This window comes from Mustela erminea, chromosome 14, assembly GCF_009829155.1.
Source record: "Mustela erminea isolate mMusErm1 chromosome 14, mMusErm1.Pri, whole genome shotgun sequence".
NCBI lineage: Eukaryota > Metazoa > Chordata > Mammalia > Carnivora > Mustelidae > Mustela > Mustela erminea.
The window spans coordinates 64,059,528-64,086,687 of NC_045627.1; the positions used below are offsets into that span (position 1 = coordinate 64,059,528).

At 37.7% G+C, this 27,160-nt stretch overlaps 1 protein-coding gene across 4 annotated transcripts in view; it reads right to left on the reverse strand.

Annotated features, from left to right (window-relative positions):
- Nucleotides 1-27,160, reverse strand: part of CHUK (component of inhibitor of nuclear factor kappa B kinase complex) — a 42,556-nt gene that overhangs the window by 1,605 nt on the left and 13,791 nt on the right. The window contains exons 10-19 of one of the 4 annotated variants that reach the window (XM_032311677.1): nt 22,544-22,738; nt 21,454-21,556; nt 18,279-18,402; nt 17,724-17,875; nt 15,578-15,639; nt 10,742-10,851; nt 9,233-9,282; nt 2,687-2,783; nt 2,257-2,404; nt 1,368-1,484 (exon numbers count right to left, since the gene is read on the reverse strand). In XM_032311677.1, coding sequence (XP_032167568.1) covers nt 1,368-1,484; nt 2,257-2,404; nt 2,687-2,783; nt 9,233-9,282; nt 10,742-10,851; nt 15,578-15,639; nt 17,724-17,875; nt 18,279-18,402; nt 21,454-21,556; nt 22,544-22,738 — 1,158 coding nt within the window. Of the gene's footprint in view, nt 1-1,350; nt 1,485-2,256; nt 2,405-2,686; nt 2,784-5,500; nt 5,953-9,232; nt 9,283-10,741; nt 10,852-15,577; nt 15,640-17,723; nt 17,876-18,278; nt 18,403-21,453; nt 21,557-22,543; nt 22,739-27,160 lie in introns of those variants that run through there. The other 3 variants (XM_032311676.1, XM_032311679.1, XM_032311680.1) reach the window with 3 other exon arrangements.

A 27,160-nucleotide genomic window follows, 5' to 3' on the forward strand; every position in this document is an offset into this window, starting at 1 on the left:
CCTTCCCCACTTCCCTCTGCCTTATGGCCTCTATCCTTTACCTTTTTCCAAAATGGTAGCCACTATAAGCTCAGAACTAAATTCTAATTTAGCTCATATTCAAAAGATGGAAAAATTGAGGTCAACAGATTCTAATCCTTGGTGGTTAAGTACTATGTGTACATTATCATCGAAATCAATTTTTTACTTTATAATGTATTCCTACTGGAAAACATATTTAAAATTTCTATATGACATGCTTTTGCTAACAACCACAACCTCAAATTAGAAATTACCTGTATAGAGATGACATTTGCAACCATTAGCATCCCCTAACAAACCTAAATGCCTTTAATAAAAGCAAAAAGGTCAGTAATGTATTGAATTGTATTTGCTTCAACTCCGATTAGTGGAATATTTCCTAAAGTCAATTGAATTACAGCCTGTGCTGTATCTGTGGCTGTATTACATTGGGCCAAATCTCAAATGATCCCAAGATATACCTTACAACTTGCTTTCTTTAAAAAAAAAAAACAAAAAACAAACAAACAAAAAAAAACACCTGGTATCAGCTTTCCTTCCTGCCATGTGCGTTTCTCTCATAAGAGTATAGAATGTGCAGCCGCATGACCTCCTGAGCAATGATGTACATGGCTGATGCTGCACAGGCAAAACTAATTATGGGCAGAGCTTCTAGGTAATGCTGGTGCTGCTGCAGAGGTCTCCATGAGTTGTGAAAAGAGTGATAATACACAAACTAGCACAGAGCCACTGGCTCTGGATACAGCACATCTTATGCTGAGAAAAATAACAGAAATGGATAGTCATTCAGCTTTTAGCAGAAGAGTAGGAATTAATAAAGGAAAATATAAAGCTTCAAACTTGAGTTCTTTGCAAAACTGAATTAAGGCATTGAAAAAAGTCTGATTTTAGAGATACTAAGTTATAAAATGAGTAGAATAAACTCAATAATTCATTAGAGGGGTGATGGTAAAGGACACTAAAATGATAAATGCAAAAGAGCATAATTTCTGAGATAAATGGTTATGGAAGAAATAGTTGAGAAAGAACTCAGAACTAGGATTAGGTGATTTAGCTAAATAAAAAACATTTGTTGATATTTACTTCCCAAGCACTTCACATACAACATCTAATTGAATTTTCACAGCCGTTCCCACTTAACAGGTGAGGAAATGTGAACATTAAAAGAATCAAGTTAATTTGCACAAGGTTATTATGAAGGGACAGTCAGGATTCAACCCTGGTCTATATAAGGCACCAAAAACTATGTCTTAACCACTACGCTCTACTCTACCTCATTCCTACCACTACTCTTGAAAACAACTATCTATTGTTGCAAAGTGAACCCACCCATCTTGAGGAGTTACCACACATGACAGAGGATGTTCACGTTCTGTTGAAGCTGGGGGAAGCCATGCTGATGCCTGAGGGGTTACTGCACCTTCTAGACTAGATACTACAAGGGACCGGGCAGAACTCTGTGTCTAAAGGGGAAAAAAGTAAATAAAAAGATTACAGGCAAGCATCACCATTGATTCATACAATTCCTACAATATTCCTAAGATTTACACTTCTACTACTTCTCATATACACAACCAGAGTATTTCTATACAAAACTATCCCCATCTTTATGTAAGGATTTCTGTACAACTGTCCTCTCCTGGACCCCTCTCATGACTAAAACAAAATGTATCTGCCCTTCACATTTCACTTGAGTTGGAGGGGGAAAAAAAAAAAAAAACCCACTGAACAAGGAGTTAGTTTCATTAACTCGTCAAGCACCTCTACCCCCAAATTGGGATGGGATACCACAGTGGTCTAGGGCTGGAAGGAGTGGATAAACACGAGACTAGAGAGGAGAGAAATAATGAAGGATGATCAGGAAGTCCTGCATCTGAATTGCTAGTGAAACACCAAGCAAAGAACATGAGCATCAAACTAACACAGAATGCACACATCTTTAAAAGGACCTAGGTCATGCGAATCCCTTTTCCAGGGAATACCAGCAAATCAATGTCACATTAAATAATTCATTAAAAGTTGGGGTGAATGGGTGGCTCAGTCAGTTAAGCATCTGCCTTCAGCTCAGGTCGTGATCCCGGTCCTAGGATTAAGTGCTTTGTGGGGCTCCCTGCTCAGTGGGGAGCCTGCTTCTCCCTCTCCCTCTGCCACTCCCCCTGCTCATGCTCTCTTTCTCTGTCAAATAAATAAAATCTCCTAATTGAAAAAAATAGTAATTCATTAAAAGTCACTTACACAGGCAATTTTAAGGAGATGCCATATTTCTTTCTGTCTCTTTCCCTGCATAAACATGACAGTATTGTCAGCTTCTTTGATGTTACTAAGGGCCATTTCCACCTTAGGCAGTAGATCAATAATCTTCTGTTTACAGCCCAATAACTTGCTGGAGAGATGAAATCAGCATCAGATAATTATACACCCCCCCAAGACTGTACACCATACTCCCACACCCAGCTGGAAAAATGAACCACAATCAGCACCAGATTTAGTGACTGATGTCCGCAGTGATGTACACAAATGAGACACAACTGGGGTCAAACCACCCAAAGAACTGCCAGGTATCTTCCTAGGTCTAGTATATTTACCAAAAAGGAATATTACTCTTTGAAAGGAAAATAATAAAAGTACCCTGGCTTTTCCATAGGAAATAAAAGAACTTTTCTACCTCAGGTGACCAAACAGCTCCTTGAGAACCCGGTCTTGACTCTGAACAGTATGCACAATGATCTTCACCATTTCCGTGCTGTCGCTGTAGTATTGATCTATAAAAGATCTCAGTGAGTGGGTATAACTTGTCTTCTGAATAAATACATTAGCCTCTAAATAAAAAAATTCCTAAAAACCTGGAAGTAGTTTTAATTAATAAGCATCTTCATTTAAATTTAAAACTGGATTAAAAATTTAAGATAATATAATATATGAACAATTATATATCTAAAAACAAATGTTTGTGTATAATGCATATTTAAATTTATCACTGTTATCTTCACAGAACTTAGTTGCCTGTTTTGAGAAGAATATGTTTACCCATCTTTAACCCATATTAACCCAAATCCCAGATACATATGCAGCTTTCTGGCTGAAAGATCAATTTCCCTTGGATGACTTACATCATTTATTTAAAAACAGCAGAACAGGGGTGACTGGGTGGCTCAGTCAATAAAGCATCTGCCTTCAGCTCATGTCATGATTCCAAGTCCTGGGATCAAGCCCCACACTGGGCTCCCTACTCAGCTAGGAACCTGCTTCTCCCTCTCTCTCTCTGCCACTCCTTCTACTTGTGCATGATCTCTCTCTCTCTCTCTCTCTCTCTCTGTTTCTCTGTCAAATAAATAAAATCTTTAAAAAAAAAAAAAGAACAAAAAAAATAGGACAATTCATTAAACTTTCACTGGTTCAAAAGAAGGAGGCCCTTCCCCCATCTAGGTTGCTTGGGATTTTATGTTTATCCATCTGTTTACAGCCCATGAAAACTTTGAAAAAAAAAAACTGACAATGTAAGGCAAATCTGATGCACTAATAAAAGGACCTGCAGATGCTGAAAGTTCAGTCTGAGGACAGTATGATAATGTAAACTGGAAGATGACAAATGTCCTCAAAGAGGATGGCTGTGTGGAAACCGTGAGTGAGTTCTACAGTTTATAGGAGACGAAACTCAATTAAAAAACAAAACAAAACAACAACAACAACCAAAATAACCAGGGTGCCTGGGTGGCTCAGTCGGTGATTTCGCTTAGGTCATGATCTCAGGGTCATGACACTGAGCCCTATGTCAGGCTCCACACTCTCTCTCTCCCTTTCCCTTTGTCCAGGCTGTGCTATCTCCCTCTCTCTCAAACAAACAAAAACAAAAAAGCATTGTTATATTTCAGAAAGTGGTATTCAAGTTTTTAAAACTGGAAGACTGCTCATAGATCATGTTGGCTATTTCCTTGGACAATAATTAATCTCAATGCAAAAATATTATTTGCTATTACATACTTAACACTTCTCACTGAACCCTCATAGGAGTCCTGTGAGATGGCTACTATTATTACCCACATTTTACTATGAAAGGGGAATCCCAAAAGGTTTTTAGAAAGTTCAGGATCCTTTGTTATCACTGCAAAGACCTCTCCCTCATAGCCCAAATTTATTCCCTACACATGTCCCACTTTGTCTCTCCCTTACTAACACTGAACTACAGAGGTTCCAAACAGGCTCCTCTCCCAACAGCACTCCTTCCTAAATCCCACAGACCAGAAAAGCTTCCCCATATAGTTAGCTTGTTTAGATGGTCAGAGACCTCAGAACATTCACTTCTCCAGCATACAAAAATGAAGAAAGTTGTTTTTCACCATTTTTAGCTTAACAAGAGTCTCAAGTCAACTCTAAGCTAGAAAAGACATCAGAAACCATGTATCAAATATGATTACATAAGCTCCAACCATAGATGAAACTTCTTATTACAACTAATTTGTCACTCAAGATAATGATCAGTTCAAAGAAGCTACCCAGATAGCAAATTTATTTCTAGGCTCTATGACATGCTAGTATGCTGACAGGGCTACTGCAAAGTTTTTATAAAAATAATCCAGGGGTGCCTGGCTGGCTCGGTCGGTGGAATGTGCGACTGAGCTCGGTTTTATGAATTTGAGCTCCACACTGGGTGTAGAGATTACTTAAAATCCTTAATAATAACAACAACAATAGTAACAACAACAACAAGTCAAACAAATGCTATCACTGACTACAGGAAGTTAATTTGACGGACCCAATGGATGGAATTTTCTATCTCTTTATCTGCAATACCCAATTCACTGGCGAGAAGACTAGGAGTATTACTGATTGAAGGGAAAAAAGAATTAGACTTGCTCTATTAAAATCTTAAGTTTCAATTATTTTATTCTAACCATAACGTCTATTACTTATATCACTTTCTGTCAATACCTTGAACTTTTTTGTCTTCTATGAGCAAAATCCTAAGCCTGGATCAGTCTAACCATCCATTCCATCAGTTTCTGCAGGTAAGCCACTAACTACCACCAATAAAAAAATTACACTACCATTTCCTCTGTCATCACTACTAATTCACAGGTCTTCACTTCTGCTCTGGATTCTTTTTTTTTTTTTTTTTTTTTTAAAGATTTTATTTATTGGGGCGCCTGGGTGGCTCAGTGGGTTAAGCCACTGCCTTCGGCTCAGGTCATGATCTCAGGGTGCTGGGATCGAGTCCCGCATCGGGCTCTCTGCTCAGCAGGGAGCCTGCTTCCTCCTCTCTCTCTCTGCCTGCCTCTCTGCCTACTTGTGATCTCTCTCTGTCAAATAAATAAATAACATCTTTAAAAAAAAAAAAAGATTTTATTTATTTACTTGAGAGAGAGAATGAGAGGGAAGAGGGACTGAGAGAAAAGCAAGACTCCCCACTGAGGAGGGAGCCTGATGCAGGACTCGATCCTGGCACTCCAGGATCATGACCTGAGCTGAAGGTGGTCACTTAACCAACTGAGCCACCCAGGCACCCCTCTGCTCTGGATTCTTAATAAATGTTCTGGATCAGCAACATCTTCCACTGCATACACCAGCTTTTAAAAATCTTTAGCATACTCTTTAAATCTAGATAGTCATCACTTCCTCTGTTAATCCCGTCACCTCTTCTGTTAACAGTTAACTCCACTTCTTACTTCAGGATGGGTGGCCACAAGACAGTAAGATCCCCACCTTCCAACCCCTACACCCACAGAAGTGTCAGTATCTGTACTGCCAATCCCTGTAATATCAGTGGAAGCAAGCCTAAGTGAATCAGCCTCTCAAGCTTGTTTAGGGACCTCCCTTTCCACAGGTTTTTGGGCCCAAGCACTTAAATATGCTCAAGTCTACCTTCTGAAGACTGACCTCCCGGAATCTCTCTCTCTTGGCTCCTCACCTCTTCTTTCCTTAACAGCAAAGCTTCTGAAAAGAACAGCCTAGATAAGCAGTTCTAAAACTTACTGGTCTCAGGACCGCTGTACACGCGAAAATTCTTAAGAACCCGAAGGTGTTTTTTGGGAATTAAACTGAGAAGTTTAAAAATATTTACTTATTTACTTAAAAATAACAAAAAACTCTTTACCTGTGAAACATATTTTTATTAAAAATAACTATTTTCCAAAATCTGTTAGTGAGAAAACTAGCCTTGTTTTACATTTTTTGCAAGTTTTTTAATATCACCACTGGTCTCATCAAAGTTTAGGTACTGAAAAGCTGACAAATTTCAGTTGATGGAAACAAGTTTTCCTAAATTTTATTTTTTTGCTTGAAATATGGAATTTTAATATTGCCAACTAACGTTGTTTTTTTCCCTTAAAATGACAGTCATGCTTCATTAACTTCTGAGAAGACACCTGCCACAGTGGCTTTCCTGAGAAAAACAGTAGACTTCAGTATGGAGCAGAAGTGCTCTAGGGGCACTTCTCCTTTCATCACACAGAATACTGAAAAGACATGTACCCAAAGGTTGAGATTTAAGTAGAATTCTTACTACTTATCAAGTACATACTTAAATGAACCTTATTTTTTTTTTAACTGTGATTGCATAATGGTGAAAAGTATGACTACTTATATAATTTGGTACTAGTGCCATGATCCATGCTAAGTGAGGTATAAGCTGTTTACCTACCAATGCTTTTCACAGCATCAGTGAAAATGTCAACATAGTGAAAAAGGCAAATGTCTTAGCGTTATGAAAGTAGTTTTGTCCTCATCGATCCTCTGGGGTGCATGAACCACGATTTGGGAATTGCTGGTCTAGACTGACTTCTCTATTTCTTCCTGTCTCATTCCTCCCTCAGCCTCCCATAATCTGAGTTCTGTTCCCAAAGGCCATATTTTGCCAAGATCAACAATGATGTCCAAACTGCTAAGTTGAATGCATGTTTACATCACATTTTTATTACCCACATCTCTGCAGCATTTCACCCCACTGATCACTTTCTTCTTGACACTCTCTCTGTCCTGTTCCTATCATATCATTCCTTCTATATATTGGTCATTTCCCAATCTTCTCGGGCAGCTCTTCTGCTTCTAGCCATTTCCTGAATGTTGGTATTCTTTGGGATTCCATCTTTGGCTTCCTTACTCAACTTACTTTTTCAAGATGGTCACTTTAGTCCTATGGTTGATCATTCTCAAACAGCTAAATATCTAGCCCCAACTTTTCTACTAATTCCATATACATATGTACATATATGTATATGTGTACTTATGTACACATACATATATATACACATATATATATATAAAATACTGTTTATTAGACATCTCTACTTTAATATCCCACTAACATCAACATGTACAAAAATGAATTCATCTTCTTTTTCCATCAGGTCTGCCATCCTTTCTACACTTGCCTTTATGGTGAGTGGTCCTACTGACTATGCACCCAGCTGCCACAGCCAGAATCTTGGGAGGCATTCTTACTCCAGCTCCAGCCATCCAAATTCAATCTATCACCCAACACCATCAGTTCTACCTCCTAAGTGTCTCTCTTGCCTTTACCTTCCTCTCACCCAGTCTCCACAGTTCAGGCTCTCTGCCTTAGCTCGTGGCCCACCCTATACTGAGTTATGATCATTTCAACAGCCTCATAACCAATGCCTGTCTTCAGTCTAGCCACACTATGTGCAATGTTACCAAAGCCATACTTCTGAAATGCTCATCTGGTCATGCCATTCCCCTGCTTAAAACGTGTTCAAGTTTCTCTTTGCTATCATGATGAAATCCGAACTCTTTACCATAACAGACCAGATCCTTTATGATCCAGTCACATCTGATCCAGCCTCTCCCCTGAAAATCTACAACCCAGTCACTTCATTTCCTCAATCATGCTAAGTGTTACACATATGTGTCTTTACTCACTATACTTGTACATCCAAGAACCCAGCTCCTTTCCCTACTACTTTAAGGCTTTAAGGCTTATCTCAGATCTCATCTCCTGCAATAACCTCCTCTGACCATCCCTGACCCCAGGCAGCACTGGGTGCCTATCTTATATATACACCTCATAAATGTCTACAGGAATAAACTGAATGAATTCCTCTCCAATAAAAACCAATGTAGAGGAGATCACATTATTTGCTAAGATAGAATTTCATATGGATGGATATTAATTTGCACGTTTGTAAATCTTAAAGTATAAAACATGTCTTTTGTTTTACTTATTTATTGGTAATTTAGGTACATATAGCAAATTAAGGCACAGGCTTAGCCTTTTATTTCTTCTATAACCCGTCAAAACAAATCGATTTGTAACAGAGGATAGTATCTCACAGATATATAATACTTTATACTTCTCAAGGCATTTTCACAAAACACCTCCCAAATACATTGCTACACACACTCACTGAATTAGGAAACCGAGGTTTCAGCCCCATTTTACAGAAGAGGAAAATTAGATACAAGAAAATTAGAGGGGTGCCTAGGTGGCTCAGTGGGTTAAACCCTCTGCCTTTGGCTCAGGTCATGAGGCCAGCGTCCCGGGATCGAGCCCCACATTGGGCTCTCTGCTCAACAAGGAGCCTGCTTCCCTTCCTCTCTCTTTGCCTGTCTCTCTGCCTACTTGAGATCTCTGTCAAATAAATAAATAAATAATCTTTAAAAAAAAAAGAAAAGAAAGAAAATTAGGTACTTGGTCAGTAAGCTGCCCAGTCAAGAATCCAAGCTCCAATGCTCTTGGCAACAGACCATGTTCTTTATTCCATGTTCTGTATTCAGCGCACGTTCGACAGGAATTGTTTTGCCAATGAAATAAGCAGTAACCAGATGCAGATGAAGGCATCACTTTCAAGGTATGCTGCTTTGGCCTAGAACATGGGCCTTCCCTCTAATTACTCCACACCTGAACTCACTGTACCAAATTCTTTTCAACTTCTCTAATGTTAAGCAGCACTTATTTTTTCCATCTTTCCTCACATTTTCTTGCTTCCTCTTCCCTTTCTTTGAGTTCCTTTTTTCTCTTTCATTCCTTCCTTTCACTTCCCTTTAGGAAGTTTTCTATCTCAATTTTCTTGTTATTTTGCCTTCCTAATCTCTCAAATTCTCACCAACTTAAAAGCTGTTTTACCATAAGCAGCTCAATGGCAATACCAAAACTGGAATTTATTCTGCAGCTTTTTTAAAAATCCAATCCCCTGGATTTGTTAAGTTTGTGATGGTTTCCTAAAATGCCTTTGTGTACAGTGATTAAGTGTCTTACCTGAAGGTCTGTGCTTTAACTGCTTATACAGATCAATGGCACGTTGTTCCCTACGAAAGAGAAAGCATGCTTGCAAAAGTGAAGATAACTCAATGACTAATAATCAACAACTTGAAATGAACAATATTATTTGAATAGAGTATAAACCTATTTTAAAGCAAATATATATTGCTAACAAACATTTGACACAGCATTTCACTGGGTAATAAGCAAGATCTAAAAATGCAAAGTTTAGGTGCACCTGGCTGGCTCAGTCAGTAAAGCATGAGGCTCTTGATCTTGGTGTCATGAGTTCAAGCCCCACAGTGGGAGGCAGAAATTACTTAAAAGTAAAATATTTTCATAAAAATTTAAAAAATTAATAAATAATAAATAAATAATAAATTAATGAAGAGATACTTCACATCTCTCTGATCCACAATCACATATACAACATCTCTGCATCAGAAACACTTAAATCGGGCGCCTGGGTGGCTCAGTGGATTAAGCCGCTGCCTTCGGCTCAGGTCATGATCTCAGGGTCCTGGGATCGAGTCCCGCATCGGGCTCTCTGCTCAGCAGGGAGCCTGCTTCCCTCTCTCTCTCTCTGTCTACTGTGATCTCTCTCTGTCAAGTAAATAAATAAAATCTTTAAAAAAAAAAAAAAAAAAAAGAAACACTTAAATGGGCAAAAATGAAGGCCTGTGATTAGGATAAAATTTTCAAATTTCTATCCAGACACTTAGGAAGTTAACCTCATTTAGGGCATTTAACGGACAATAACTTGGGCTAGTACTATGGTAAGTAGGGCAACAGTTTATAACTTAGAATACTTGAAAACCTGGTAACACTCACATGAAATGATGCTTTGATTAAAAAAGCAAAGGTCGGGGGCACCTGGGTGGCTCAGTGGGTTAAGCCACTGCCTTCAGCTCAGGTCATGATCCCAGGGTCCTGGGATCGAGCCCCACATCAGGCTCTCTGCTCAGCAGGGAGCCTGCTTCCCCCTCCCACCTCTGCCTGCTTCTCTGCCTACTTGTGATCTCTATCAAATAAATAAAATCTTAAAAAAAAAAAAAGAAAGCAAAGGTCATCCCTGAAGTTATTTCCAAAATTTCTGTGACTAAGAAAAACTTCCTTTTAAAATATTATGGCAATGGGGCACTTGGATGGCTCAGTTATTAAGAGTCTGCCTTCAGATCAGGTCATGATACTAGAGTCCTGGAATCAAGACCTACGCTGGGCTCCCTGCTCTGCGGAAAGCCTGCTTCTCCCTCTCCCACTTCCCCTGCTTGCATTCCCCCTCTTGCTGTCTCTCTCTGTGTCAAATCAATAAATAAAATCTTTAAAATAAATATAAATAAATAGATAAATAAATAAATAAATAAAATTATAGCAATATATTTGGAGAAAGAAAATTTATGGAAAAGGAAAAATACAGGCTTACTCTGCCAGAGACATGCAGAAAGTACCACCTGAGACAAAAAATTACAGACATCCATACCAGCAACACAAGACTTCCTTACTTACAGAGATTCCATTAAGTCTCCCTGACGTCTTCCATAAGGGCTCTTCTGCAGCTCCATGATTTCAGTGTGTAGAGACATGATCTGATCCTCCAGGTAACCAATGACACCCACCTAAAATATGATGAAACACAAAAGAAATTATAGGCTCACCACCACACAAAACAGAAAGAACTCAGAGAATGATTTGCTGCAACAGCAGGAGAACTCAATGATTTAACATGAAACACTGACTTTGTTCAAGCTTTTTTATCTTTCAGATTCTGAAAATCTTTCATACAAGGACAGACTTAATACCTATGCTTCTCTCTTTTCTCTTCTGACAACAGTAAATTATTAGCATCTGCTTTCTCCTCCTGAGAAGCAGAAAGATAGAGGTGTCACTAACAAGACAGAGAAAAAGTGACCACCAAAACTGCTGTTATCTCAGCTTTATGATCTTCACTGCCTCTTGTGCCCAACTGCCTTGCATAAGAATGCAGAAAGATCAAGATAATGGGTTTCCTACCCAAAGATATCAACTGCCTTACCCATGTCCTTCAGGTAGTACTGGCAATTCAGGAGAGTAACAATTTAGTGGGACCATGGACAGATTTAACAACTGAGGAAGGAATATGCCTCCTAGAGAATGAACTATAACCAGCATGACCACATATAGAATTTATTGTCCAAACAAGCATAATTTTGAGAGTAAAAGGGAGTAATTATTGCAAGACAGGTATAAACTGGGACCATTTCAGGTAACCAGGATGTATAGCTATCCTATCTAAACCACTCAAATTGAGTCCCTTGTAGACAGCATACGGATGGGTCTTGTCCTTTTATTAAACCTCAACCCTGTGCTGTTTCATGGGAGCATTTAGGCAGTTCACGTTGAGAGTGATTACTGAAAGATATGATTTTTCTGTCATTATGTCGCCTGTGAAGTCCTTGTTTCTATAGATTGTAAACTTCTGTCCTATATCACTTCGGGGGTCCTTCTCCTTTTACAGAGCCCCTCTTAATATTTCTTGCAGGGTTAGCTTAGTGGCCACATATTCTTTCAGTTTCTGCCAGACCTGGACACTCTGTATCTCTTCATCTGTTCTGAATGGCAGCCTTGCCAGATAAAGTATTCTTGGCTGCATGTTCTTCTCATTTAGTACCCTGAATATGTCTTGCTAGCCCCTTCTGGCTTGCTAGGTCTTTGTGGAGAGTTCTGATGTTATTCTGATGTTCTTCCCTCTGTATGTAAGGAATCTCTACCCCTTAATTGCCCTTAAGGTAGTTTCCTTGAGGGGTGCCTGGGTGGCTCAGTGGGTTAAAGCCTCTGCCTTTGGCTCAGGTCATAATCCCAGTGTCCTGGGATCGAGCCCCGCATCAGGCTCTCTGCTCAACAGGGAGCCTGCTTCCCACCCCCCGCCGCCACTGCCGCCGCCACTGCCGCCGTCTCTGCCTGCCTCTCTGCCTACTTGTGATCTCTTTCTGTCAAATTAAAAAAAAAAAAAAAAAAAAAAGGTTTCCTTGATTCTGAGATTTGTTGAGTTTTACTATTATATGCCAGAGCATTGGTCTGTTCTTCTTGATCTTGGGAGGTGTCCTCTCCGCCTCTAGGACACGAATGCTTGTTTCATTCCCCAGATTAGGGAAGTTCTCAGCTACAATTTGCTCAAATATATCTACTAGTCCTCTTTCTCTCCCCATTTCCCCCTCAGGGAATCCCAATAATTCTGACATTGGAACATTTCATGGCATCGATCTAATTCTCTTTTCATGGATTTTAAGGTGTTTGTTCCAGGACTCCTGTTCCTTCCTTTCTATCAGTTTGTCTTCTACATCACTAATTCTTTCTTCTACCTCATTTACCCTAGCTGTTAGAGTATCTAGCTTAGATTGCATCTCATTCATAGCATTTTTAAGTTCAGCCTGATTAGCTATCATTTCTGCCCTTGAAGACTCTACGTTGCCTTTAATGGTTTCCCCCAACCTAGCTATTGTCTTCATAACTATAACCCTGAAATCTACTTCTGACACCATGCTTATATCCATATCCATTTAGGTCAATGGGAGAAGCCACTGTCTTTGACTCTTTTCTTTGTTGGGAGTTCCTCCTCCTAGTCATTCTGTTGAGGGAATATACAGAGTTGAAAATATCAACCACCTTCCAGGCAAGATGCACTCTTGGAAAATTTGGAGCAATTGGAAGCCACCACACCAAGAAAACTGGCCAAAATGAAATCCAAGAATAAGATTTATAAAGTTTAGGGAGAAAAGTGGGGAATGAGGGGAGGGAGAAATCAGACTCTCTCTTCACAGATGACATCATATTTTATGTGGAAAACCCAAAAGAATCCACCCCTAAATTACTAGAACTCATACATCAATTCAGTAATGTGGCAGTATACAAAATCAGTGCACAGAAATCAGCTGCTTTCCTATACACTAACAAAATAACTGTAGAAAGAAAAATTAGGGAATTGATTCTATTTACAATAGCACCAAAAACCATAAGATAACTTAGAATAAACCCAACCAAAGAGGTGAAGGATCTGTACTCCACAAACTGCAGAACACTTATGAAAGAAATTGAAGAAGACACAAAACGATGGAAAAACATTCCATGCTCATGGATCGGAAGAATAAACATTGTTAAAAGGTCTATGCTGCCCAGAGCAATCTATACTTTCAACACCATTTTGATCAAAATACCAATGGCATTTTTCAAAGTGCTGGAACAAACAATCCTAAAAATTGTATGGAACCAAAGAAGACCCAAATCGCCAAGGAACTGCTGAAAACGAAAAACAAAGCTAGGGGCATCACATTGCCTGATTTCAAGCTATATTACAAAGCTGTGATCCCCAAGATAACATGGTGTTGGCACAAAAACAAACACATAGATCAGTGAAACAGAATAAGAAGCCCAGATATGGACCCTCAACTCTACGGTCAGTTAATCTTCAACAAAGCAGGAAAAAATATCCAATGGAGAAAAAACAGTCTCTTCAATAAACGGTGCTGGGAAAATTGGACAGCTATATACAGAAAAATGAAATTTGACCATATGCTTACACCATACACAAAGATAAACTCTAAATGGATGAAAGACCTCAATGTGAGACACGGATCCATCAAAGTCCTAGAGGAGAATATGGGCAGTAACCTCTTTGACACTGGCCTCAGCAACTTCTTTCAAGACATGTCTCCAAAGGCAAGGGAAACAAAAGTGAAAATGAACTTTTAGGACTTCATCAAGATAAAAAGCTTCTGCACAGCAAAAGAAACTGTCAACAACACAGAGGCAACCCACGGAATGGGAGAAGATATTTGCAAATGACACTACAGACAAAAAGCTGATATCCAAGATCTATAAAGAATTTCTCAAACCCAACACCCAAAAAACAAATAATCAAGTCAAAAATAGGCAGAAGACACGAACAGATACTTCTCCAAAGAAGACATACAAATGGCTAACAGACACATGAAAAAATGTTCACCTTCATTAGCCATCAGTGAAATTCAAATCAAAACCACACTAAGATACCACTTTACAGCAGTCAGAATGGCAAAAATCGACAAGGCAAAAAACAATAAGTGTTGGAGAGGTTGTGGAGAAAGGGGAACCCTATCACACTGTTGGTGGGAATGCAAGGTAGTATAGCCACTTTGGAAACCAGTGTGGAGGTTCCTCAGAAAGTTAAAAATAGAGCTACCTGATGACTAGCAATTGTACTACTGGGTGTTTACCCCAAAGATACAGATGTAATGAAAAGAGGGGCCACATGCACCCTAATGTGCATAGCAGCAATGTGCACAACAGCCAAACTGTGGAAAGAAATGAAATGCCCTTCAACAGATGAATGGATAAAGAAGATGTGGTCCATATATAAAATAGAGTATTAGTCATCAGAAAGGATGAATCCCCAACTTTTGCATCAATATGGATGGAACTAGAGGAAATTATACTAAGTGAAATAAGTCAAGCAGAGAAAGTCAATTACCATATAGTTTCACCTATTTGTGGAACATAAGGAACAGCATGGAGAACATTAGGAGAAGGAAGGGAAAAATGAAGTGGTGGAAATTGGAAGGGGAGATGAACCATAACAGACTATGGACTTCAGGAAACAAACTGAGGATTTTAGAGGGAATGGGGGTAGGGAGATGGGTTAGCCCAGTGATGGGTATTAAGGAGGGCACATATTGCATGGAGCACTGGGTGTTATATGCAAACAATGAATCATGGAATATTACATCAAAAACTAATGATGTACTGTATGGTCACTGACACAACGTAATAAAAAATTAAAATTAAAAAAAAAATAAACCACTCATAAAAATAACAGCAATAACTACCATTTATTATGTACTCCCATTTAATCTGCATAAACCTACTATAAAGTCCCATAGTATAATATGGAAACTGAAGTTTAGTGAGGTTTCAGTTTTATCTCATTTGCCCAAAGCCCTTTTTTTTTTTAAATCAACTATGGTACTTCTCTCTACACACACAAAACATCTACTAGATTTTTGTCTGATATTCAGTAATAACATGAAAAATATTCTATATACCAAAACCGAAGACAATTTCTAAGAGAGACCTCAGGAATTAATAAGCGTATAGAATGAACTAGTGAGGGCACCCGGATGGCTCAGTGGGTTAGGCCACTGCCTTCGGGTCAGGTCATGATCTCAGGGTCCTGAGATCGAGTGCCACATCGGGGAGGGGGGGGTCTCTGCTCAGCAGGGAGCCTGCTTCCCTCTCTCTCTGCCTGCCTCTCTGTCTACTTGTGATCTCTCTGTCAAATAAATAAATAAAATCTTAAAAAAAAAAAAATAAAAGATGAACTAGTGATCTTACCTCAGCATAATGGATAGCCTTTTCTTCCATTTCCTTCCATGCTTTTAACATTTTTTCTGAGGCTAAAAAAAAAGTCTTAATTGATTATCTCAGAAATAGCCATACCTTTAATTACTGATCTATCTACTTTCTTGCCATATCAACATCAGAAATGACATTATAGGTTGAACTGTCCCCCAAAAAGATATGTTGAAGTCCTAATTCAGAACCTCAGAATGTGAGTTTATTTGGAAACAGGGTCACTACAGATGCAATTAGCTAAATTAAGATGAGGTCATCTTGGAGTAGGGTTGATTAGTCCAGTATGACCAACATCCTTATAAGAGAAGAGAAGAGATACAGAGACCCAGACATAAGAAGGGAGAGAGCTACGTTGATAACAGAGGCAGAGATTACAGTGCGGCAGCTGTAATCCAAGGAGCCAAGGACTGTTGGCAAACCACGAGAAGCTAGGAAGAAGCAAAGAAGTATTCTTCCCCATAGCTCTCAAGGGGCTCATGACCCTGCCAAAATTTTGATTTTGGATTGTCAGCCTTTGGAACTGTGTGACAGTAAATTTCTGTGGTTTTAAGCCACCCAATTTATAGTAACTTGTTAGGGCACCCCTAAGAAACCAATATAAATAGTTTCCTCTTAAAAATGAAAAAAAAAAAGTAATACATGAACATGGTTTTTTAAAAAATCAAATACTATAAAAGGATATACAAAGAAAAGTCTCTCTTCCTCCTCTCCACTCTAAGGATCTTACATTAATCTTTTGTTATACAGACACACACCCTTTTCCCTCATAAGTGAAACTATCTCTACATGCTTTTCTTTCTTTGATTTTTCCCCCCAACTTAAAACATCATTGCCATTAAAGACCTAAGTGATCTTTTAGTATCAGTACACAGGTCTATGTCATTCTTTTTTAACCCTTGTATAAGATACACAAATGACTAGTCAGAGATAATCTGGTGAAAAAATTATAGTGTTTTGTCACTCACCAGAATGCCTATTATACACAAATAGAAATAAAACATCAATCATAGCACAAGCTCTAGTGGGTAAAATGATTCACTCAATTGGACACTGCTGATCATTTATTCTGAGATACACATACCTTGCTCAAGACAAGTATATGGACAGGATTTGTTTCCCGAAGAAAGAATATGTTTTATGACAGAAAACAGAAATATTGGTGGTGGCCCCTTCAGCATCTTACATTTCCTTAATACATATGAAGGGAGAGAGCTTAGAGTTAAATACTGAAAACTAGAGGCTGTGTACTATATTAAAAAAAAAAAAATGGGACTCGACAGTAGATGGTTTTGAAGAAAAACCCCTAGAATCATTTGTGTTGTTATTTACAGAAAGATAAGTAGTTTAAAGGGGTGCCTGGGTGGCTCAGTGGGTTAAAGCCTCTGCCTTCAGCTCGGGTCATGATCCCGGGGTCCTGGGATCGAGCCCTGAGTCAGGCTCTCTACTCAGCGGGGAGCCTGCTTCCCTCTCTCTCTCTCTTTGCCTGACTCTCTGCTTACTTGTGATCTCTGTCTGTCAAATAAATAAATAAAATCTTTTAAAAAAAAAAAAAGATAAGTAGTTTAAAATTTCTCCGGTTAAGGAGTCACCTCAATACAGACTTTGTATCTTTTTTTTTTTTTAATATTTATTTATTTATTTATTTGAGAGAGAAAGAGAACACACGGGGCGGGGGAGAGGGGATGAAGGAGAGGGAGACAGAGTCTTCAGCAGACTCCATGCTGAGCACGAAGCTCACTGTGGGGCTCAATCTCGGGACCCTGAGATCATAACCTGAGCCAAAACCAAGAGCTGGACACTAAACCAATAATGCCACCCAGGCACCCCGAGACATTTTATCTATTTTAAAAATGAGGCTTGAAAATCAAGTTCTTAAATTCTTTAAATTTTTCTGGAGCTAAGCAATTTTAGTCCAACCACAGTCCAACTGCAGGGAAGTAAAGTTGCTAATCTAAAAGTTAAAAGGAGCTACTATTTAGTACAAACACTATTTATGATGACTTGAGGCAACCTGTCTCTTGTTCTAACCTGAGTATAAGTGAAACAATGGGCTATGAGGCAAGAAGGCAACATAGTAGACAGCAGATAGCAACATTTCTTTCAAACATGTTACCCAAACACTTACAAATCCCATAAGTCATCTGCTCACTGTATCTTTCCAAGTCAAGCTGAATGCTTTTGTGGAAAAACTCCAATTTAGCTTTTAGTTGCTGAGATGCTGAGATCAAAGTGTTCTTCATTTTTGTCAAGTTAGCATTGTATCTAAGAAGACTTAACCTAACCCATAGCAGAAAAAAAAAATCAGTATTTCAGAAACAGTGGACAAAAATTTAATAGCTTAACTTGTTGTAAATCAAAAGCCTACATTTCTATTATCAATCTGTGAGAATTAGTTAATTTAGAATCTAGTCTCTAAAAACTCCCTGTCTATGATATTCTAAGATAAAACAATCTTCTTATACTAGGACCTTTCAGGAACTACCCTCAAGCTATTGCAATTGGATGGTTTCAGACTATTAGTAAGAATTCTTAAAAAGTCTGGTCAGAATATTACAATTACACTTCAGATTAGCCCAATATTTCAGTATTGCATGGAATACTGTTTAATGAAAACAGCAAGATTAATTCTTGAGCATTAATGCACATGACACTGCACCTATAAATAACAGAATCCACTTACATTGCTGCTCTTTGTCCCTGAAAGAGCCTGCTGTAGTCTTCTTTTAGCCCAGACACATAGTGTACTGCTTCAGCCCATACTTTACGCAGCTGTATAATTGGAAGCTGTATTTTGCTGTCCCGTACTTTATATAAAAAGATGAGGAAAAAGAGAAGGGAAATTACTTTTAAAATTTTAGAGTTCATCTATCTTTCTTTCTGATTTCCTGTCCCTACAAATATCACTCCTCTAGATTCTAGAAACTGATGCTAGAAAGAATCAATTGTTACTGTTTCATTCAGTTCAACATACATTTACTGAACTGCAATACATAAGCCCCATTCCAGGTATGAGGGGAAATAAAAATAAATAATCACTACATAATCACAAAGCTTGCAATTATTCCTATATCTTTTTTTTTCTTGCATCTAACGGGGAATCTCCCTTTTTTCTCCATTAATCAAAATTCTTTATTTCTTTCAAGTTCTAAATGAAGTCCCGTGTCCTCCACAATCTTTCCATGGTCTTTCCTGCCTCTGAATAATAAGTTTCATCTCTTGGACTACCAATCCAACTTCAGGAAAACATACAGGGTAACCAGCAGTTTAGTAAAATATGCCTTCTTCTGGGGCGCCTGGGTGGCTCAGTGGGCTAAAGCCTCTGACTTCGGCTTCTAACTGACTTTGGGTTCTAACACTATTCTTCAATTAAAGGAACCAGGACTCCTTGGAGAAATGGATGATCCTAGGACTGGGACAAGAAATATACACAAGAGCCCCACTTTGGGCTCTCTGCTAAGCAGGGAGCCTGCTTCCTCCTCTCTCTCTGCCTGCCTCTCAGTCCACTTGTGATCTCTATCTGTCAAATAAATAAATAAAATCTTTTTAAAAAAATATGCCTTCTTCAATGCCAGATATATAAAATTATTTATTGATGGTTATCTCTTGCCCTTAGTAAAGGGAATGCTACTTTCTAAAATCATGGCAGGGGCACCTGGGTGACTCAGTCAGTTGGGTGTCTGCCTTTGGCTTAGGTCATGATCTGAGAGTCTGAAGACTGAGCTCCCTGCTCAGCAGCTCCCTGCCCCTCCCCCTGCTCATGCTCTCTCCCTCTCACTCTCTCTTTCAAATTATTTCATTAATTAAAAAAATAAAACTATGGCAGATATATGTTAAGTACAATGAAATTGCACTTTAACATTCTGAAATTCTCCAAGGCTGAAGAGATTCATCCTATACTTTAAGGTGGCAATTATAGTCTCCATTATTCCAATGAAAACATTCAGAGAAATGAAACTACACTGGGTTAATACTGAAAAACCACAATATCTGAAGCAGACTTAAAAAAAATAAAACTATACATATCTGGAAAAAATCTTTGCCTCCCCTAATAATTAATAGTCTCCAATAACCTTTCTTCTATTCTTATATACCCATTCTTCCTCCTGAGACTTCCTACAACAGACAAAACAAACAAACAAACAAACAAAAACAAACGAAATAACCCAAACACTTTAAAGAAAAAGAGTCTAGGTGAGGGGAGTCTTTCTTCCACACAAACAAATCATATATTAAAAAAAATAAATAAAAAGGTCTAAGAAATGATACTCCAGCAGCAAAACGCACTCCTAGTGTCCAGATTTTGGGTTGTAACACTATTCTCCAATTAAAGGAACCAGGGCTCCTTGGAGAAATGGCTGATCCTAGGACTGGGACAAGAAATACACAAGATAGACATCGAACATGTTTTGGTGTCAGAAAGGAAGTGCTTAAAGAAAAAGAAATTAAAAAACCCTAATTGATGACACAAGTGAAAGAGGGAGAGAAAGCCAAATGAAATAGCTCCTAGTGACCAAAAATGCAGCAATTTGAAGAACAAAATAAATTAGTCTTGGGTTATAATCCAAAGCATAAGACAAATATCCATGTATTCATATTGATAGAATAAATGACAATAAATTAATAAATGGGAGAGAAGAGACAAATCTCATATGCAAAAGAATTTCAAATAAATTATGTATTATATCCTTAAAGGAAGGGAAGAGTAATACCTTGGGGTCTACATATTGACCTCCTTCACAGTATGGAAGAGGTCAGAGGGGAGACTAAACTTTAAGGTGGAAAAATCTGAGAGACACTACGTTTGTCAGGTGATCCAAGGTCATCACCAAGAATCAGAAATCACATTCAAAGTATATACTCTTCATAAAATGTGATGAAAATGACACTATTTCTGTGACGTCTCAAAAGCCTAACCCTATTCTAATCATGAGCAGAAAAAAAAATCAGACCAACTGCAACCGAGGTGCATCCTAAAAAATACTTGACCAGTATTCCTCAAAGCTGTCAAGGTCATCAAAAACAAGGAAAAGTCTGAGAAACTGTCATGGCCAAGAAAAGCCTAAGGAGATAAGACAACTAAATGTAATGTGGTATCCTGGGTGAGATCCTGGAACAGAATAAAGACACCAGATAAAAACTAAGGAAAAATGAAAAAAGTACGGGCCTTTGTTAATAATTATATATTATTGGTTCTTTATGCATAACAAATATACTATACAATATAAGATGTTAACAACTGAGGAAATGATATGTGTTGGGAAGGGGAATAACATGAGAACTTTGTACTATCTACTCAGATAACATGAAAACTTTGTACTATTACTCAACTTTCTATAAATTTAAAGCTATTGCTAAAAAAAAACTAACAAAAAAGTAACACGGAGGAAAGATTACATAATTTTAGCCCTATGCCCAGTCTTGTTCTTGATTTTATAATATTATGCTTGATTTTAGTTTTGGGTATACAGAAATGTATCATTTCTTCCAAAGAAAAGAATAATTTTCACAGGATAAATGAAATCATTAACATTAAGCAGTATTCATATGATAAAACAAAATACTTGAACATGCTTAAGGAACAACTAGAAAGTAGGCTTAATTAATAGTGGAGACTCATTCTTCTATGAGAGCCCTATCCTGTGGAAAGTAAGTCTTTTTCCAAATGAGGGATCTAGAAGTGAATTGAAATCTACAATTTTACCTTCCAAACTATAAAAATTCATTTTTTAACCACACTTATGAACCCAAAGTATGAGATACAGAACAGAAACACCGAAAGACCATTTCTACTAACCATACTGAGTCAAAATTATATTTCAGCTTTAAACCTCGGTCAGTATATGAGCTATACTTACCAATATAATTTACACAGTCAGATAAACTTCTGGAAGCAAATGGTCCTTCATATACAGTCTTACTTTTATCAAACAAATACACCATATAGCTATCACAGCCTCTCTGAAAAAGAAACAATTTTAAAAAATCCTTGAAAATACTAGGTTCTCTAAGTACTTAAACACCACATTTCCTATGAAATTCATTGTGAAATGCAAATGAATAACATTAATGTTTATTAGCATACATCTTACAAATTTAAGGTCTAGATTACTACTTAGGAAAAATAAATAACTGTAGTATGGGCTAAAGTGAAAAACAATCACAAGACCCAAAAGGACAAAAGCAAAAAGTCTTAACAACATATATCCATACAACGGGAATACTATTTAGTAATCAAAAGGAATGAAGTTCTTATATATGCTAGGACATAAATGAACCTTCAAAACATAATACTAAGTTAAAGAAGTCAGACACAAGAGACTATACACTGTACGATTCCACTTATATGAAGTATTTGGAAAAGGCCAATTACTGAGATAGAAAGTAAATTAGTAGATGCCTGAAGTGAAAAGAATGGAGATTAAGAGTTAGTGGTCATCAAGGATCTTATTGATATGGAAATATCTTAAAACAGATTTATAGTAATGGCTGCACAATTAGGCAAATTTAATAAAAAAAAAAACTGAATTGTACACATGAAATGGGTAAATTACACGATATATAAAATTTGCCTCAAAAAAGTAAAACAACAACAACAACAAAAGAGTCATGAGCACAGTATTTTACCATCCATCTATCCTCTGGCAGGATCTATGAGACTGCTGGTCTAATTTCAAGGTTCTAGGCTTTAAGTACAAAAGAGGGAAAAAAAGAGGGGGGAGAAAACTGGCACCAAAGAGAAAGTCATACAAAGTTTAAAACGTATTTTGTTCACTTTGCAAAGCAATGATAAGAGTAACGAGTAGGATAAAATTAAAATAAGAATTGTAAGGTACATCCCACCCGCCCCCAAAGGAGATTCCAACTATGCATCAAAAAAATGCAGGGCATGCAATCCCTCTATGCTAACAGATTTCTTATACTCTAGGTATATCAGAATTCTCTTACGACTCCATCTAGAACACATTGAGAGGCTGGTTTCCTAGGATCCAGAGAAATTCCCGTCTCTGAAAGAAGCTCTTGAGAACCAGTGTTTATTCCAGTTTCACGCTCAATACGAGACTGCAGTGAATGAAGACTTTCATCAGGTGGTAACAAAAAAGAAATTATCTTTGCAGAAGTCATATTTAGGATGTGTACTATCTGTATAAATGAGAAAAAATGATTTATTTTTAAAGATGTTTACTTATTTAACAGACAGAGATCATAAGTATGCAGAGAGGCAGGCAGAGAGAGAGGAGGAAGGAGGCTCCCCACCAAGCAGAGAGCCCGATGTGCAGCTCGATCCCAAGACCCTGGGATCATGACCTGAGCCAAAAGCAGAGGCTTTAACTCACTGAGCTACTCAGGCACCCCCAAAAAATGATTACTGATCATTTATTACATGAAAGATTCACTGCTAGATATTAAAGGAATATGAGCAAAAGACATTATCTCTATACTAAACAAGGTTCTATCATTTTCTAAAGTGAGATCTCCTTCCATAAATATTAAATGACATTCTGAAAACTGAACAGTAGAGTTTACTTTCCTATAGCAGATGTTAGATCCAAAGAATAAAGTTTCGAAATTATAGGGATGTACAAAATCTAAAAACAAAAAGCCCAATTCTAAAAGTCAACACTTAGGGGTGCCTAGGTGGCTCAGTCAGTTAATCACCCCATTTTTTATTTCAGCTCAGGTCATGATTTCAGGGTTGTGAGATCAAGCCCCCTGTCGGGCTACACGCTAAGCATGGAGCCTGCTTGGGATTCTCTCTCCCTCTTTAAAAAAATTAATTAATTACTTTTTAAAAATTAAAAATAAAAAGGCAACCTTATTTATTCTCAGAAACGTGCTGTATACCTGGAAGGAAATATTCCCATTTATGAAGTCCCTAATAAATGCCAACCACAGTGTTAAGTATTTTCATATAACATCCTGTTAATTAGATCTTCTAAGCTCCATTTCGGCAGAGAGAAACCAGAGTCCTGAGAAGTCTTTTGAAAACAACATGATTTTAAATCCTCTTCCTTCTATTGTTCTTAGATAAGTAATACAAAGTTAATACCTATGTTTCTCCAGTGCATTACGCTGACTAGTATATGCAAATGATTAAAATTACTTTTTCTTTAAATTCAATTAACATACAGTATATTATTAGATTAAAATTATTTCTGTTAGAAATGCTTATTACCAAGGTAAAACATTAACTTTCCTTTTATAATGATCTTTATGTCTGAAAAAGGTGAGAGGAAGAGGAGGGACTTGTCAAAGTTGACATGGATTTACAAAACAAGTATCCCAACTGAGACCTTCCACTCCCTCCCATTCTAAGCAGATCTTATAATACGACAGCTACCACTAATGGCAACAGCAGAAACTTAGGATGAATATTCTAAGGTGTATATATACTTTTACACATGGTTTATGTCAAACTAGGTAAGTAATCATGGAATCCCACAACCAAAGCTGAACCATAAGAGAGCAAAAGAAAGAGAGAGGAAAAACAACTTACATTTATCCTTTTGTTCCTCAAGTATTTAGTAAGTGACTACTGTGATAAATACTATTAAGAGCATTGTGATGGTAGCAGGTATGCAAACTGAGTAACTTATGATCCTTGCCCTCCACAGGATAATGGCCAAATAGAAGATATTAAACATGAAGAGAACTAAAATACAAGGCAAAATACTATATGTACTATAATATTATTAAGTACTCTGCAGATTCCAAAGGAGTTCACTTCATGGAAGGAAAGGGACGCTTTATAAAAGAGGAACTATGAGCTAAACTTAGGAAAAGGAAGGAAGATTAGAACAAGGAAAGATTGAAAGAAGAAAGGTTCTAGGTAGAAAACAAGGTAGGCAGAGACAGAGAGGTAGAAATGGATGAGAATAATCAAAGATTATAAATAATCCAGGGGCATCTGGGTGTCTCAGTCAGTTGAGCACCCATCTCATGATTCTGGCTCAGGTCATGATCTCAGGGTCCTGAGATGAGAGTCGCGTCGGGGCTCCATGCTCAGCAGGGAATCTGCTGGAAATTCTCTCTCTCTCTGCCCCTCCCCCAGCTCGCTCTCTCAAATAAATCTTTTTAAAAATAAGTATAAATAATCCAAGTGTACCTAAAATGAAGCCCCCTTAGGGTATAATAGGAGATAAGGCTGCAAGTATAGGATGAAAGGAGACCAAGACAAATACTGAATACTAAATGTAAGGGTTTGGACTTTATTCGATAAGCAAAGAGAAACTATGGGAAGAAGTCTTTTTAAATTGAGAACTTGACAAGCTCAGAATTGTTAAAGCATTCAAAAGATAAATCTGACAAAATAATTGGATATGCAACTGGATGAGAAGGAACAGTCAGACAAGCCATGCCACCTAGGTAGCTGGAAAGATGACAGTGGCAAGAAGCACAGGAAAAGCTGTAGGAGAGATTTAATGGAACAAAGGTGTTCGGTTCTTAATAAATTAAATTTTGGGTGTCAGTGAGACTACCAAGTATAGTTATTTAGCAATTACAAACACTCTGTAGAAAAGTCACAACTGAAGAAATAAATTTGGAAGTTGTCCATATTCAACTTATAGATAAAGTTATACAACTAAAGAGATGACAAAGGAAAGGAAGAAAAAGATAATATCGAAAAAGAGAAAACCAAGGAGAGACACTTAGGATACACTTATACTTAGGATCATGAAAAAGGAGGCAAAGAAGGAATAATCAAATACTTCTCTTTTACCATTATCTACAGTGGAAAAGTTCAGTATACTTTTTTCAACTTTCCTATTTAAAGTTTTTCATAATACACAGTTGGAAAATCATGTAATCTTTTTAAAAAGAAAGAAGTATTCTAGTAACCGTTTTGTTGATTTCCTTTTTAAATGAAAATCAAACAGACATCATTCCTTCTTTGAACAATATAATAAGCACCTTAGAAAACATCTTACAATGCAAACTGTTTTGCAGTTCATATTCCTGTACTACTGATGTTCCCATCTGTAAGTCATTCTCCCTGTGCATTCCCCTGATTAATTCTTACTCATCTTTCAAAATCCAGTTCTATTATCATGTATCAGAAGCATCTCCCCATTACTATGAATAGTATCCTACACATACCTTATCCTGCACAATCTCACAATTTTGAGTCTTTAAAGAAGATATTACTGTACCTGAGCTGAAGACAGATAGATAGATAGGTAAAGTAAGTATTTGCCCCAGATTCACAGACAGGTAAATGGTGGTTCTGCAAACTGAAGTCTACAGACCACAAAACATGTAAGGAGGACTCAATAATAAGCACATGTTCACATATACCTCAGAGTGGAAATGATGTTACAATCACATGACAAGTCTGAAAAAAATCTGGGATAAAAGACAAAAATTTTCAAGAGCACCAAAGAACTAAAAGATGTCACCAAGTGCTGCTGGGCTAACACACTAAGGAATAATTTATTCCTTGGCACAACAGAAGAAAACCAAATCAAGAAGCCAGATGAAAAAAAAAAAAAAAAAGAAAAAAAAAAAAAAAAAGAAGAAGAAGCCAGATGATTTTTCAGCATTAGCCAAGAATGACATCAACGTGGCCCCAAGTTCCTATTTAATAAGTTATGCCAATATTATAGTAAAACCTTACATGATTATAACTTCTCATTTCAATTTTCTTTTCTAGAAAATAAAATTTAGCCCCACCCCCAACTATCCTCCTCCTGCCTCCAAGATGGCCTTGGATGCTCACCACCGAACACTCACCACAGATTCTTCCCACTTTAGAAACCCTATCTACTACTACCGAATCAATAACTATAGGAATACTGCAGATGAGAGTTGTTTCCAGGTATAGAGCATAACAGAGCCTCTCATTCATAGCAATGAATATTTACTGAGAACCTGATACATGGCTTTTGTACAGAACACAGGGGTAGGGATAGCATGATGGTAGGGTGAGTGACTGTTAATAAAAGTAGTAAGAATAATCTCAGCATTAAAGAAGATAACCTATATGGAGAGGCATGAGTGGAAGATGAGAAACAATTAGAAAATATAGTAAATATGATTTAAATGACTAAATATGTGACAGAGACCATTCAGAGAAAAGGAGAGTTGAATCTGTGCTAGTGTAGCTGAGAAGATACACAGAGACAGAGATAATTCGGGGCAGAAGGAGAGCCTGTCAAAGCACAACATGGATAATGTGCTTGATGGCATAAGAAGCAGTGACAAGCTGGACCTAGCAAAATAAAAGGTAAGAGAAGCATGGCCACGGCAAGCACTTGGTTGGGGACAACCTGCATGAAGAAAGCTCCAAAAAGCAGGCAGATCAGTTTAGACTTGACTTGGTAGGCAAGAAGAACTATGTTGGTTTCTTGGACAGGAGAATAAAAAGCATTTTCAGAAGACAAGAAGGGTAATTCTTGTTGCATGAACTGTAGGACAAAGAGGAAGTATAGAGGCATGAAAGTCAAGCAGGAAACTTCCTCACCAAACCAAATCCAGTGTGACTACATCCAAATAAAGGAGGTCTAATGGCACCAACAGAAGGAAGAGGAAAATCCAAAAGATGTTTCATAAAAGCAATCAACAAAG